This window comes from Oncorhynchus masou, chromosome 29, assembly GCF_036934945.1.
Source record: "Oncorhynchus masou masou isolate Uvic2021 chromosome 29, UVic_Omas_1.1, whole genome shotgun sequence".
Classification (NCBI taxonomy): domain Eukaryota; kingdom Metazoa; phylum Chordata; class Actinopteri; order Salmoniformes; family Salmonidae; genus Oncorhynchus; species Oncorhynchus masou.
In genome coordinates this window covers 86,680,275-86,693,738 of record NC_088240.1, presented here as the reverse complement: position 1 = coordinate 86,693,738, position 13,464 = coordinate 86,680,275, and the positions used below count along the sequence as shown (strand labels likewise).

The 13,464-nt window shown below is 48.6% G+C and overlaps 1 protein-coding gene and 1 long non-coding RNA gene across 2 annotated transcripts in view; both read right to left on the bottom strand.

Moving 5' to 3' along the window:
- Positions 1-664: 664 nt before the first annotated feature.
- Positions 665-2,727, bottom strand: LOC135520896 (uncharacterized). Its single transcript, XR_010452463.1, has 2 exons — positions 1,335-2,727; positions 665-1,294 (listed from the first exon to the last, which is right to left on the bottom strand). It is a non-coding gene; the product is annotated as an uncharacterized LOC135520896 (long non-coding RNA).
- A 34-nt stretch (positions 2,728-2,761) lies between these two features.
- The window catches only part of LOC135519809 (kinesin-like protein KIF13A), a 107,785-nt gene continuing 97,082 nt past the window's right edge, over positions 2,762-13,464 (bottom strand). Inside the window, exons 33-37 of the mRNA XM_064945021.1 lie at positions 12,640-12,736; positions 12,219-12,370; positions 7,411-7,602; positions 4,504-6,121; positions 2,762-4,262 (exon numbers count right to left, since the gene is read on the bottom strand). Of these exons, the coding sequence (XP_064801093.1) occupies positions 4,126-4,262; positions 4,504-6,121; positions 7,411-7,602; positions 12,219-12,370; positions 12,640-12,736 (2,196 nt within the window). The 3' untranslated portion in view covers positions 2,762-4,125. The remainder of the gene's footprint in view (positions 4,263-4,503; positions 6,122-7,410; positions 7,603-12,218; positions 12,371-12,639; positions 12,737-13,464) is intronic.

The window sequence follows — 13,464 nt, the reverse complement described above, 5'->3', positions numbered from 1 at the left end:
GGTCTCCTGGTTTGGCGTGGTTACACGTGGTCTGAGGTGAAGAAGCAGGATGTGGAGGTCCTGGGTTGGCGTGGTTACACGTGGTCTGAGGTTGTGAGGCCAGTTGGACGTAATACTCTAAAATGACATTGGAGATGGCTTATGGTAGAGAAATTAACATTAAATTGTCTGGCAACAGCTCTGGTGGACAATCCTGCAGTCAGCATGCCAAATGCACACTCCCTCAAAACTTGAGACATCTGTAACATTGTGTTGTTTGACAAACTGCACAAGGTGCACCTGTGTACTGATCATGCTGTTCAATCAGCTTCTTGATATGCCACACCTGTCAGGTGGATGGATTATCTTGGCAAAGGTGAAATGCTCACCAGCAGGGATGTAAACAAATTTGTGCCCAAAATTGGAGAGAAATAAGCTTTTTGTGTGTATGGAAAAAGTCTGTGATCTTTTATTTCAGCTCATGGAACATGGGACCAACACTTTACACGTTGCGTTTATATTTTTGTTCCGTATAATTATTCCTACTCGACACCTTGAATTACACTCAAACACTTCAACGAGACTATAATCAGGAAGAAATAGTTGCACAAGTCTTAATAAATACCTGCATTGACTCAATTGATTGAATGCAAATAAGAAGCGACACACACACACACAACAAGTGTTTAGATTGTAAACGTTCTGTATTCTAGAACATCTTTGTACCAATTAAAACAGTTTGTTGAGATACATTATAAATACAATTCTGTACATTATAATATTGCAAATAATACTATGTTCAAATACATTTATATGTACAACTCCTCATTAGGGAGAGCAGCTTTGATCTTGTCTTTAAAGTAAGGTCTTGGGTTTCTTTTCTTATTTACTTGAAATTACAGCATTTTAAAATGATATTTCTCTCTACCACAGTTAGCCACAACTAGCTCTGGTCCAGGGCGTTAGCGAGGAATGCACTAACCCCCTGGACCAAAGCTAGCCACATCCACAGCTCCAATAAAATACAAAATGTCAGAGACATGGTTCATCATTCAGGTTATAAAACTATTTGACATCATCTCTCCCCTCCCATTTCCTCATAGTGTCCATCCCTGTTCATACACGTCTCCCTGTAAAATAAACTCAATTCATTTGTTGACATGATTACCTCTAAAAAAATAATTAAATGTTACTCATTAGTCAAATTAACATAGAAAATGCTGTCAGAGCAAATCACTGTAGGCTTCGGTAGGCTTCATCGTTACTCATTCAACCTAACAGTAACAGTCCAGGGGATTGGTGGAGGGCATTCAACCTAACAGTAACAGTCCAGGGATTGGTGGAGGGCATTCAACCTAACAGTAACAGTCCAGGGGATTGGAGGAGGGCATTCAACCTAACAGTAACAGTCCAGGGGATTGGAGGAGGGCATTCAACCTAACAGTAACAGTCCAGGGGATTGGAGGAGGGCATTCAACCTAACAGTAACAGTCCAGGGGATTGGTGGAGGGCATTCAACCTAACAGTAACAGTCCAGGGGATTGGAGGAGGGCATTCAACCTAACAGTAACAGTCCAGGGGATTGGAGGAGGGCATTCAACCTAACAGTAACAGTCCAGTGGATTGGTGGAGGGCATTGTAAATGCCTGTGAGCTTCAGGTCATAATGCATCAGGCCAGCCAGCCTTCAGTCAGGCCCAGTCTAGACTCAGTTTCCACCCCCTTGAGAGGCACAATGCATTATAGTACACACTGAGTATACAAAACATTAAGAACACTTTACTAATATTGAGTTGCACCTCCTTTTGCCCTCAGAACAGCCTAAATTCTCAGGGCATGAACTCTACAAGGTGTCCAAAGCGTTCCACAGGGATGCTGGCCCATGTTGACTCTACAAGGTGTCCAAAGCGTTCCACAGGGATGCTGGCCCATGTTGACTCTACAAGGTGTCCAAAGCGTTCCACAGGGATGCTGGCCCATGTTGACTCTACAAGGTGTCCAAAGCGTTCCACAGGGATGCTGGCCCATGTTGACTCCAATGCTTCCCACAGTTGTGTCCAGTTGGCTGGATGTCCTTTGGGTGGTGGAAAATACTTGATTGACACAGGAAACTGTTGCGTGTGAAAAAGCCAGCAGCGTTGCAGTTCTTGACACAAACCGGTACCCCTGGCACCTACTACCATATCCCGTTCAAAGGCACTTCAATCTTTTGTCACCCTCTGAATGGCTCACATACACAATCCATGTCTCAGGGCTTAAACATCCTTCTTTAACCCGTCTCCTCCCTTCATCTACACTGATTGAAGTGGATTTAACAAGTGACATCAATAAGGGATCATAGCTGTCACCTGGATTCACCTGGTCAGTCTATCTCATGGAAAGAGCAGGTGTTCTTAATGTTTTGTATACTCAGTGAAGTAATCCTCACAACCGGGATCCTATTCATTCGTGTACATACAGCAGAGCACAACGTTCTGCAACGGAAAATGTTTCGCAAAACAAAAACAGCGAGTTTCTTATTGGAGGAGTTCATGTATTCCTTCCCCTTTTCAGTCTGTTTTCTTCCATTTGTGCCTAGTGAATACGACCCAGAAGAAGCCTAGTCGCTTAATTCAGATATTTGACACAGCATAGATCCAACATGGACACCTCCGTTTCCATCCCCTTGAGAGGCACAATGTAGGACAGTGGAGAAACTGAGGAGGACTCGTGGCCTAGGCACTGTTTATATTAGACACACATATCACACATATCATATCCCCCCCCCCCCTCCCCCCCACACACACACACACACCAGTTAAAACAGCAGATATGAAACCTTAGTTCTTTGGTAACCCCTGACGACATATCACAGTGACTTGGATAACCGATCCGGATATCAGTGAGTCATCAACACGAGTCCATTCTGGATCCACACACCCCAGATGACAACTCTCTGTCACCTCTCCGGGAAGACCTGGTGTTTGAACAGGAATATGAGCTGCTGAGCTGATTCAATGACACTACCGTCAGATAAACAGGCCTGGGTCATGTCTATCCATCTACATGCTCTCTAGCTAAAATAACACAGCAGAAACGGTGGACGTGTGCGTTTGACTTTCAGTGAACAAGGATATTGAACGATGATTTGCCTTCATAAAACGCATGGGACAGGTATGTTAAAGGGGAAGCAGACGTTCATACCAACAGACAGGACACATGATCGGAAGTCTAGTGGAACAGAGGGAGGGTGAGAATGAGAGAAGAACAGCTGGTTTTGGGGCTCAGCTGTTGAGCGCTGACAGCTGCCCCTGGTCTAGTAGGAACTGTTCTGGATCTGGCCCTGGTCTAGTAGGAACCGTTCTGGATCTGGGCCTGGTCTAGTAGGAACTGTTCTGGATCTGGCCCTGGTCTAGTAGGAACTGTTCTGGATCTGGCCCTGGTCTAGTAGGAACTGTTCTGGATCTGGCCCTGGTCTAGTAGGAACTGTTCTGGATCTGGCCCTGGTCTAGTAGGAACTGTTCTGAATCTGGCCCTGGTTTAGTAGGGACCGTTCTGGATCTGGCCCTGGTCTAGTAGGAACTGTTCTGGATCTGGCCCTGGTCTAGTAGGAACGGCTCTGGATCTGGCCCTGGTCTAGTAGAAACTGCTCTGGATCTGGCCCTGGTCTAGTAGAAACTGTTCTGGATCTGGTCCTGGTCTAGTAGGAACTGTTCTGGATCTGGCCCTGGTCTAGTAGGAACGGCTCTGGATCTGGCCCTGGTCTAGTAGAAACTGTTCTGGATCTGGCCCTGGTCTAGTAGGAACGGCTCTGGATCTGGCCCTGGTCTAGTAGAAACTGTTCTGGATCTGGCCCTGGTCTAGTAGAAACTGTTCTGGATCTGGCCCTGGTCTAGTAGGAACGGCTCTGGATCTGGCCCTGGTCTAGTAGGAACCGTTCTGGATCTGGGCCTGGTCTAGTAGGAACTGTTCTGGATCTGGCCCTGGTCTAGTAGGAACGGCTCTGGATCTGGGTACCCCCTTTAGATGATTAGTCCTGGGTGGAACGTTCCTTTCCCCAAATTCCCAGGTTTTCCAGAAATGCTGGTTTGAGGATTCTGGAGTTCCTTCTTATTCCCTCCTGATTCTGGGAACATTCCAACCGGGATTCCTGGAAAGACTGGGAATTTTATCGGACCAGAGGCTGGGGGTCTGTGGTGTCCATGGAGGGGGGTCCTCTAGTGAGACAGGAGGGCTTGACGAACACCCCGTGGCCTGGAGGACAGCGGAAGTAAACCCTCCCCTGGACTGTCCCGTTGTGCTTGCCTGGACAGTGGAGACAGAGGGGATATTCAGGAGTCATGTGACCATTCACCATACATCTCAAACACTCGCCAGGTTCCTCACAGGTCCAGCTAAGGTCAGTTAAGTATTGCCAGAGCACCAACACTCTAAGAGAATGTCCCAAATGACAGTCTCACCCTATATATATATGGTACTGTTTGGGAGGCATCCCAGTACATCATTATTACACAGAACATCATTTGATAACTAAACAGCCACTCACCCACAGCCAGGTCCAGCTGTACCCCGACCCAGATCCCCTTGGCGAACTCCACCCCTCCGACGTAGTGCACCGTGCCGCCCCTCTTCCCCACCCATACCTGCTCCCCGGGGGCCATCCAGTCAGGCAGCTGGGCCACCGGAGAACCAGGGCCCTCGTCCCCGCTGCAGGAGTCCCCAGAGGCCTCAGTGCTGCTGGGGTTGGGGCTCGGGCAGCTTGGGCTGGGACAGGGGCTCCCTGGAGGTAGGTCTCCCTGGATTGGCTCCTGGATCTGGGGCTCTCCTCCTGCTAGCTGGCCTGGCGGGCTGGAGGGTGGTGGGCAGGGCACGGCTGCGCTGCCGATACACTGTTTGCCGTTGTGGAGGTGTGAGTGGGGCTGAGGGAGCCGGGCGTTATCGGGGTGAGATTTATGTTGTTGTTGTTGTGTGTTGATGACGACCAGGTCTTTGTCAGAGGTCTGGTGCCTGCTGCCAGAGCCCCCTTTCTCCTCCTCCGCTGGGACAGGGGATATGTGTGGTGCATCCCCAGACTGGAAGTGTCCCAGCTCACCCAGATCCTCCATGCTGTCGGCCCCCTTGAAGTCTGTAAACTCCTGGCTGATGCTGAGGACACACCTGCGGGGCCGCGGGGAGGGTGGCTGCTCTGAGCAGTTAGGAATACTGACAGGGGAGGAGGGGGAGGGTGGCTGCTCTGAGCAGTTAGGAATACTGACAGGGGAGGAGGGGGAGGGTGGCTGCTCTGAGCAGTTAGGAATACTGACAGGGGAGGAGGGGGAGGGTGGCTGCTCTGAGCAGTTAGGAATACTGACAGGGGAGGAGGGGGAGGGTGGCTGCTCTGAGCAGTTAGGAATACTGACAGGGGAGGAGGGGGAGGGTGGCTGCTCTGAGCAGTTAGGAATACTGACAGGGGAGGAGGGGGAGGGTGGCTGCTCTGAGCAGTTAGGAATACTGACAGGGGAGGAGGGGGAGGGTGGCTGCTCTGAGCAGTTAGGAATACTGACAGGGGAGGAGGGGGAGGGTGGCTGCTCTGAGCAGTTAGGAATACTGACAGGGGAGGAGGGGGAGGGTGGCTGCTCTGAGCAGTTAGGAATACTGACAGGGGAGGAGGGGGAGGTGGTGGGGAGGGGCTGGGAGGGGACGCCGGGGGGACACGCAGGGGTCTGGGTGTCACCCCACGGCGAGACACTTCTGGTCTGGACACAGCCTCGGGCCGTGCTGGTGCAGTGGAAGGAGGGGGACTCGTGGGGGTGGAGGTTGTGGGTTTCCCGGTCAGGGTCATTTCTGTCTTGAGCCACTGCGGAGGCGCTGAGCTGGTCGGAGCTGTCGCTGGCCCCGAATGGCACGTCAGAGAGCGTGGCGTCTGAGGCACTGTGGGAGAAGTAACCGCTGGTGCAGCTGCTGGCGGTGGGGCTCCGGGGAGCCCCCTCTCTTTCCACCCCTCCACCACCTCCCCGACCCCCCCTCAGCTCTCCCCTGCCCCCCGCCCCCCCCTCCTGGCTCTCCAGGGCAGCGTTGTACACCTCAAAGTTGGCAAAGTCCTCTGGGATGTAGGACTGGAAGCTGTGGAAGTCCTGAGGGCCCAGACCCAAACTCAGGGCCATGTCTGTCTCCTCCTCAGAGTCCTGGAATAGACACCACACAGAGACAGACATCACACAGAGACAGACATCACACAGAGACAGACACCACACAGAGACAGACAGACACCACACAGAGACAGACATCACACAGAGACAGACAGACACCACACAGAGACAGACAGACACCACACAGAGACAGACATCATACAGAGACAGACATCACACAGAGACAGACACCACACAGAGACAGACAGACACCACACAGAGACAGACATCACACAGAGACAGACATCACACAGAGACAGACACCACACAGAGACAGACACCACACAGAGACAGTGACACCACACAGAGACAGACATCACACAGAGACAGACATCACACAGAGACAGACACCACACAGAGACAGACACCACACAGAGACAGACACCACACAGAGACAGACACCACACAGAGACAGACATCACACAGAGACAGACACCACACAGAGACAGACATCACACAGAGACAGACAGACATCACACAGAGACAGACAGACATCACACAGAGACAGACAGACATCACACAGAGACAGACAGACATCACACAGAGACAGACAGACACCACACAGAGACAGACAGAGAAACAGGATAGACATCACACAGGAACAGACAGACAGAGGACAGACACCACACAGGGACAGGCAGGGACACAGGATAGACACCACACAGGGACAGGCAGGGACACAGGATAGACACCACACAGGGACAGACAGGGACACAGGACAGACACCACACAAGGACAGACAGGGACACAGGACAGACACCACACAGGGACACAGGACAGGGACAGACAGGGACACAGGACAGAACGCACCAGAGACAATGTCAGCTACTGTTTCTTTCTTGCAGGGGAGCCTATCAGAGGAGCCTATCGGTGGAGCCTATCAGGGGAGCCTATCGGTGGAGCCTATCGGTGGAGCCTATCGGTGGAGCCTATCAGGGGAGCCTATCGGTGGAGGCTGGTGGGGGTGTTGAATGGAGTGAATGGAATCAAAGAAGTGTTTGATATGTTTGATACCATTCAATGTTTTCCATTCCAGCTGTTACAAAGAGCCGTCTTCTGATTGACTGTGTCACCAGCCACCACTGGAGCCTACCACCTACTACATGATATTAAAATGCATTGAGGACAGCGACTGTAACCATGGATGGACTGGTGGTTGGTTGAGAGGATGTTGGAAAAAACACAAGCTGATGACATCATGAACTTCATGCCGTATTCACTTCAAGGTATTCATGGTATGTGTGTGTGTTTGTGTGTGTGTGTGTGTGTGTGTGTGTGTGACTTACAGCGGTGTGTGGCAGTGTAAGGCTGAGCTTCCTGCTGGTGCAGGTACTGAGGGTGAGGGTGGAGGGGGTGAGGGTGGCGGTGGAGGGGCTGCGGTGGCCCTCGCTGCCTGCTCTGGGCCTGCGCCAGGGGGCTTGGCCGTGGCAGGGAGGGGGGAGCAGCACAGAGCTGTCCACACATGAGGAGCGCATGCTCTGCAGATGGGAGTCACACAGGAGGCATGCATGGAGCAGGTGAGTTAACATACATACATGCACAGTCCATAGGGTGTAGAGTTAGTTAGTTAGTGGAACTGGTGATACAGACATGCAGACCACATTGAATGGAAAACCATGTGTATTAGATGGACATGGTTGGCATCCTAAATGTCATGCTAGTTCAGTGCAGCGCATCAGCGCTTTGGATGAGATGGTATCACAATAGATGTAGAGCATGGAGCTCCCCATTCACACAATAGATGTAGAGCATGGAGCTCCCCATTCACACAATAGATTTAGAGCATGGAGCTCCCCATTCACACAATAGATTTAGAGCATGGAGCTCCCCATTCACACAATAGATGTAGAGCATGGAGCTCCCCATTCACACAATAGATTTAGAGCATGGAGCAACCCCATTCACACAATAGATTTAGAGCATGGAGCTCCCCATTCACACAATAGATTTAGAGCATGGAGCTCCCCATTCACACAATAGATTTAGAGCATGGAGCTCCCCATTCACACAATAGATTTAGAGCATGGAGCTCCCCATTCACACAATAGATTTAGAGCATGGAGCTCCCCATTCACACAATAGATTTAGAGCATGGAGCTCCCCATTCACACAATAGATTTAGAGCATGGAGCTCCCCATTCACACAATAGATTTAGAGCATGGAGCTCCCCATTCACACAATAGATGTAGAGCATGAAGCTCCCCATTCACACAATAGATTTAGAGCATGGAGCTCCCCATTAACACAATAGATTTAGAGCATGGAGCTCCCCATTCAAACAATAGATGTAGAGCATGGAGCTCCCCATTCACACAATAGATTTAGAGCATGGAGCTCCCCATTCACACAATAGATTTAGAGCATGGAGCTCCCCATTCACACAATAGACTTAGAGCATGGAGCTCCCCATTCACACAATAGATTTAGAGCATGGAGCTCCCCATTCACACAATAGATGTAGAGCATGAAGCTCCCCATTCACACAATAGATTTAGAGCATGGAGCTCCCCATTAACACAATAGATTTAGAGCATGGAGCTCCCCATTCACACAATAGATTTAGAGCATGGAGCTCCCCATTCACACAATATATTTAGAGCATGGAGCTCCCCATTCAAACAATAGATGTAGAGCATGGAGCTCCCCATTCACCCAATAGATTGAGAGCATGGAGCTCCCCATTCAAACAATAGATATAGAGCGTGGAGCCCCCATTCACACAATAGATTGAGAGCATGGAGCTCCCCATTCACACAATAGATGTAGAGCATGGAGCTCCCCATTCACACAATAGATGTAGAGCATGGAGCTCCCCATTCACACAATAGATGTAGAGCATGGAGCTCCCCATTCACACAATAGATGTAGAGCATGGAGCTCCCCATTCACACAATAGATGTAGAGCATGGAGCTCCCCATTCACACAATAGATTTAGAGCATGGAGCTCCCCATTCACACAATAGATTTAGAGCATGGAGCTCCCCATTCACACAATAGATTTATAGCATGGAGCTCCCCATTCACACAATAGATGTAGAGCATGGAGCTCCCCATTCACACAATAGATTTATAGCATAGAGCTCCCCATTCACACAATAGATGTAGAGCATGGAGCTCCCCATTCACACAATAGATTTAGAGCATGGAGCTCCCCATTCACACAATAGATTTAGAGCATGGAGCTCCCCATTCACACAATAGATTTAGAGCATGGAGCTCCCCATTCACACAATAGACTTAGAGCATGGAGCTCCCCATTCACACAATATATTTAGAGCATGGAGCTCCCCATTCACACAATAGATGTAGAGCATGAAGCTCCCCATTCACACAATAGATTTAGAGCATGGAGCTCCCCATTAACACAATAGATTTAGAGCATGGAGCTCCCCATTCACACAATAGATTTAGAGCATGGAGCTCCCCATTCACACAATATATTTAGAGCATGGAGCTCCCCATTCAAACAATAGATATAGAGCATGGAGCCCCCCATTCACACAATAGATTGAGAGCATGGAGCTCCCCATTCACACAATAGATGTAGAGCATGGAGCTCCCCATTCACACAATAGATGTAGAGCATGGAGCTCCCCATTCACACAATAGATGTAGAGCATGGAGCTCCCCATTCACACAATAGATGTAGAGCATGGAGCTCCCCATTCACACAATAGATGTAGAGCATGGAGCTCCCCATTCACACAATAGATGTAGAGCATGGAGCTCCCCATTCACACAATAGATTTAGAGCATGGAGCTCCCCATTCACACAATAGATTTATAGCATGGAGCTCCCCATTCACACAATAGATGTAGAGCATGGAGCTCCCCATTCACACAATAGATTTATAGCATAGAGCTCCCCATTCACACAATAGATGTAGAGCATGGAGCTCCCCATTCACACAATAGATAAACATACAGTGCCTTGCGAACGTATTCGGCCCCCTTGAACTTTGCGACCTTTTGCCACATTTCAGGCTTCAAACATAAAGATATAAAACTGTATTTTTTTGTGAAGAATCAACAACAAGTGGGACACAATCATGAAGTGAAACGACATTTATTGGATATTTCAAACTTTTTTAACAAATCAAAAACTGAAAAATTGGGCGTGCAAAATTATTCAGCCCCCTTAAGTTAATACTTTGTAGCGCCACCTTTTGCTGCGATTACAGCTGTAAGTCGCTTGGGGTATGTCTCTATCAGTTTTGCACATCGAGAGACTGAAATTTTTCCCCATTCCTCCTTGCAAAACAGCTCGAGCTCAGTGAGGTTGGATGGAGAGCATTTGTGAACAGCAGTTTTCAGTTCTTTCCACAGATTCTCAATTGGATTCAGGTCTGGACTTTGACTTGGCCATTGTAACACCTGGATATGTTTATTTTTGAACCATTCCATTGTAGATTTTGCTTTATGTTTTGGATCATTGTCTTTTTGGAAGACAGATCTCCGTCCCAGTCTCAGGTCTTTTGCAGACTCCATCAGGTTTTCTTCCAGAATGGTCCTGTATTTGGCTCCATCCATCTTCCCATCAATTTTAACTATCTTCCCTGTCCCTGCTGAAGAAAAGCAGGCCCAAACCATGATGCTGCCACCACCATGTTTGACAGTGGGTATGGTGTGTTCAGGGTGATGAGCTGTGTTGCTTTTACGCCAAACATAACGTTTTGCATTGTTGCCAAAAAGTTCAATTTTGGTTTCATCTGACCAGGGCACCTTCTTCCACATGTTTGGTGTGTCTCCCAGGTGGCTTGTGGCAAACTTTAAACAACACTTTTTATGGATATCTTTAAGAAATGGCTTTCTTTCCACTCTTCCATAAAGGCCAGATTTGTGCAATATACGACTGATTGTTGTCCTATGGACAGAGTCTCCCACCTCAGCTGTAGATCTCTGCAGTTCATCCAGAGTGATCATGGGCCTCTTGGCTGCATCTCTGATCAGTCTTCTCCTTGTATGAGCTGAAAGTTTAGAGGGACGGCCAGGTCTTGGTAGATTTGCAGTGGTCTGATACTCCTTCCATTTCAATATTATCGCTTGCACAGTGCTCCTTGGGATGTTTAAAGCTTGGGAAATCTTTTTGTATCCAAATCCGGCTTTAAACTTCTTCACAACAGTATCTCGGACCTGCCTGGTGTGTTCCATGTTCTTCATGATGCTCTCTGCGCTTTTAACGGACCTCTGAGACTATCACAGTGCAGGTGCATTTATACGGAGACTTGATTACACACAGGTGGATTGTATTTATCATCATTAGTCATTTAGGTCAACATTGGATCATTCAGAGATCCTCACTGAACTTCTGGAGAGAGTTTACTGCACTGAAAGTAAAGGGGCTGAATAATTTTGCACGCCCAATTTTTCAGTTTTTGATTTGTTAAAAAAGTTTGAAATATCCAATAAATGTCGTTCCACTTCATGATTGTGTCCCACTTGTTGTTGATTCTTCACAAAAAAATACAGTTTTATATCTTTATGTTTGAAGCCTGAAATGTGGCAAAAGGTCGCAAAGTTCAAGGGGGCCGAATACTTTTGCAAGGCACTGTATGTGAGCAGATCACATTCAGCCAGAACAATCAGCAATCATCAGACAGGTTTAGTAGAATTAGTAGCTGTCGAATGTAGTAAATATCTGTCTGTGTGTACTGGATTCACTTAGAATGGGGAAAATGTCCTGTTTTCAATGACTACTACTGACGTATTGTCATACTGTCACATTGCAGACAAGGAGGGATGTCACTGGACTTAGAATGAAGAGAAACCATGGGAACGGCAGGGAAGAAAAAGGAGATGAAGAAGCAAAACACAGGAAAGGAAATAAGGAAAGACAAAGAAAGGAGCGATAAAAGGGGCCAGAGATGACGAGAGAGAGAGAGGGAGAGAGAGAGAGAAGAAGAGAGAGAGAGGGATAGATGGATAGAGAGAGAGGGATGGGTGGATAAAGAGAGAGAGGGATGGATGGATAAAGAGAGAGGAGAGATAAAAGGGGCCAGAGATGACTAGAGAGAGAGAGAGGGATGGATGGATGGATAAAGAGAGAGAGGGATGGGTGGATAAAGAGAGAGAAGGATGGTTGTGGCCCATACCTCCTGTCCCAGTAGTGGTCGTGCCTCCAGGACTCTCTTGGTCTTGCTCTCCTCTCTGACCGACAGCAGAGACTTGAGGAACTTGGGCGTCTGGGGAGAGAGGGCCTTGAACGGGCTGGAGTTGAAGAAGGTGGGGCTCTCTGGTACCAGACCTGAGGGGGAACGCACTAGTAAAAACAAACATCATAGCTCTTTAAATTCTACATTTAGAATGATTTTTAGTCCTATACTATTCTTAATCTGTCTGGGAAACCAGCCATTGAGTTCCTATTACAGTCCTCATATGGAGGGAGGGCCTGGAGGTTTTCCTGACTGAGAAACACTCAGGGCCCTAAATATGATCTAAAACAAGAGTTTCCTGGTCAGGCCTCCTGGTCTCAACTATAGCTGGAGTTGATGCTGTTGATTTCTGGTTGTTTACCATGATTCTCTGTCTTGTTTCTGAGTGGCGTCCCACACAGAGAACCACCGTCCTGGGGAGTGCAGTCAGAGACATCCTGATGAGGGTCACAATGGTCCTGGAGGACCAGACAGACAGGTTAGAGTCACAATGGTCCTGGAGGACCAGACAGACAGGTTAGAGTCACAATGGTCCTGGAGGACCAGACAGACAGGTTAGAGTCACAATGGTCCTGGAGGACCAGACAGACAGGTTAGAGTCACAATGGTCCTGGAGGACCAGACAGACAGGTTAGAGTCACAATGGTCCTGGAGGACCAGACAGACAGGTTAGAGTCACAATGGTCCTGGAGGACCAGACAGACAGGTTAGAGTCACAATGGTCCTGGAGGACCAGACAGACAGACAGGTTAGAGTCACAATGGTCCTGGAGGACCAGACAGACAGGTTAGAGTCACAATGGTCCTGGAGGACCAGATAGACAGGCAGGTTAGAGTCACAATGGTCCTGGAGGACCAGACAGACAGACAGGTTAGAGTCACAATGGTCCTGGAGGACCAGACAGACAGACAGGTTAGAGTCACAATGGTCCTGGAGGACCAGATAGACAGGTTAGAGTCACAATGGTCCTGGAGGACCAGACAGACAGACAGGTTAGAGTCACAATGGTCCTGGAGGACCAGACAGACAGACAGGTTAGAGTCACAATGGTCCTGGAGGACCAGACAGACAGACAGGTTAGAGTCACAATGGTCCTGGAGGACCAGACAGACAGACAGGTTAGAGTCACAATGGTCCTGGAGGACCAGATAGACAGGTTAGAGTCACAATGGTCCTGGAGGACCAG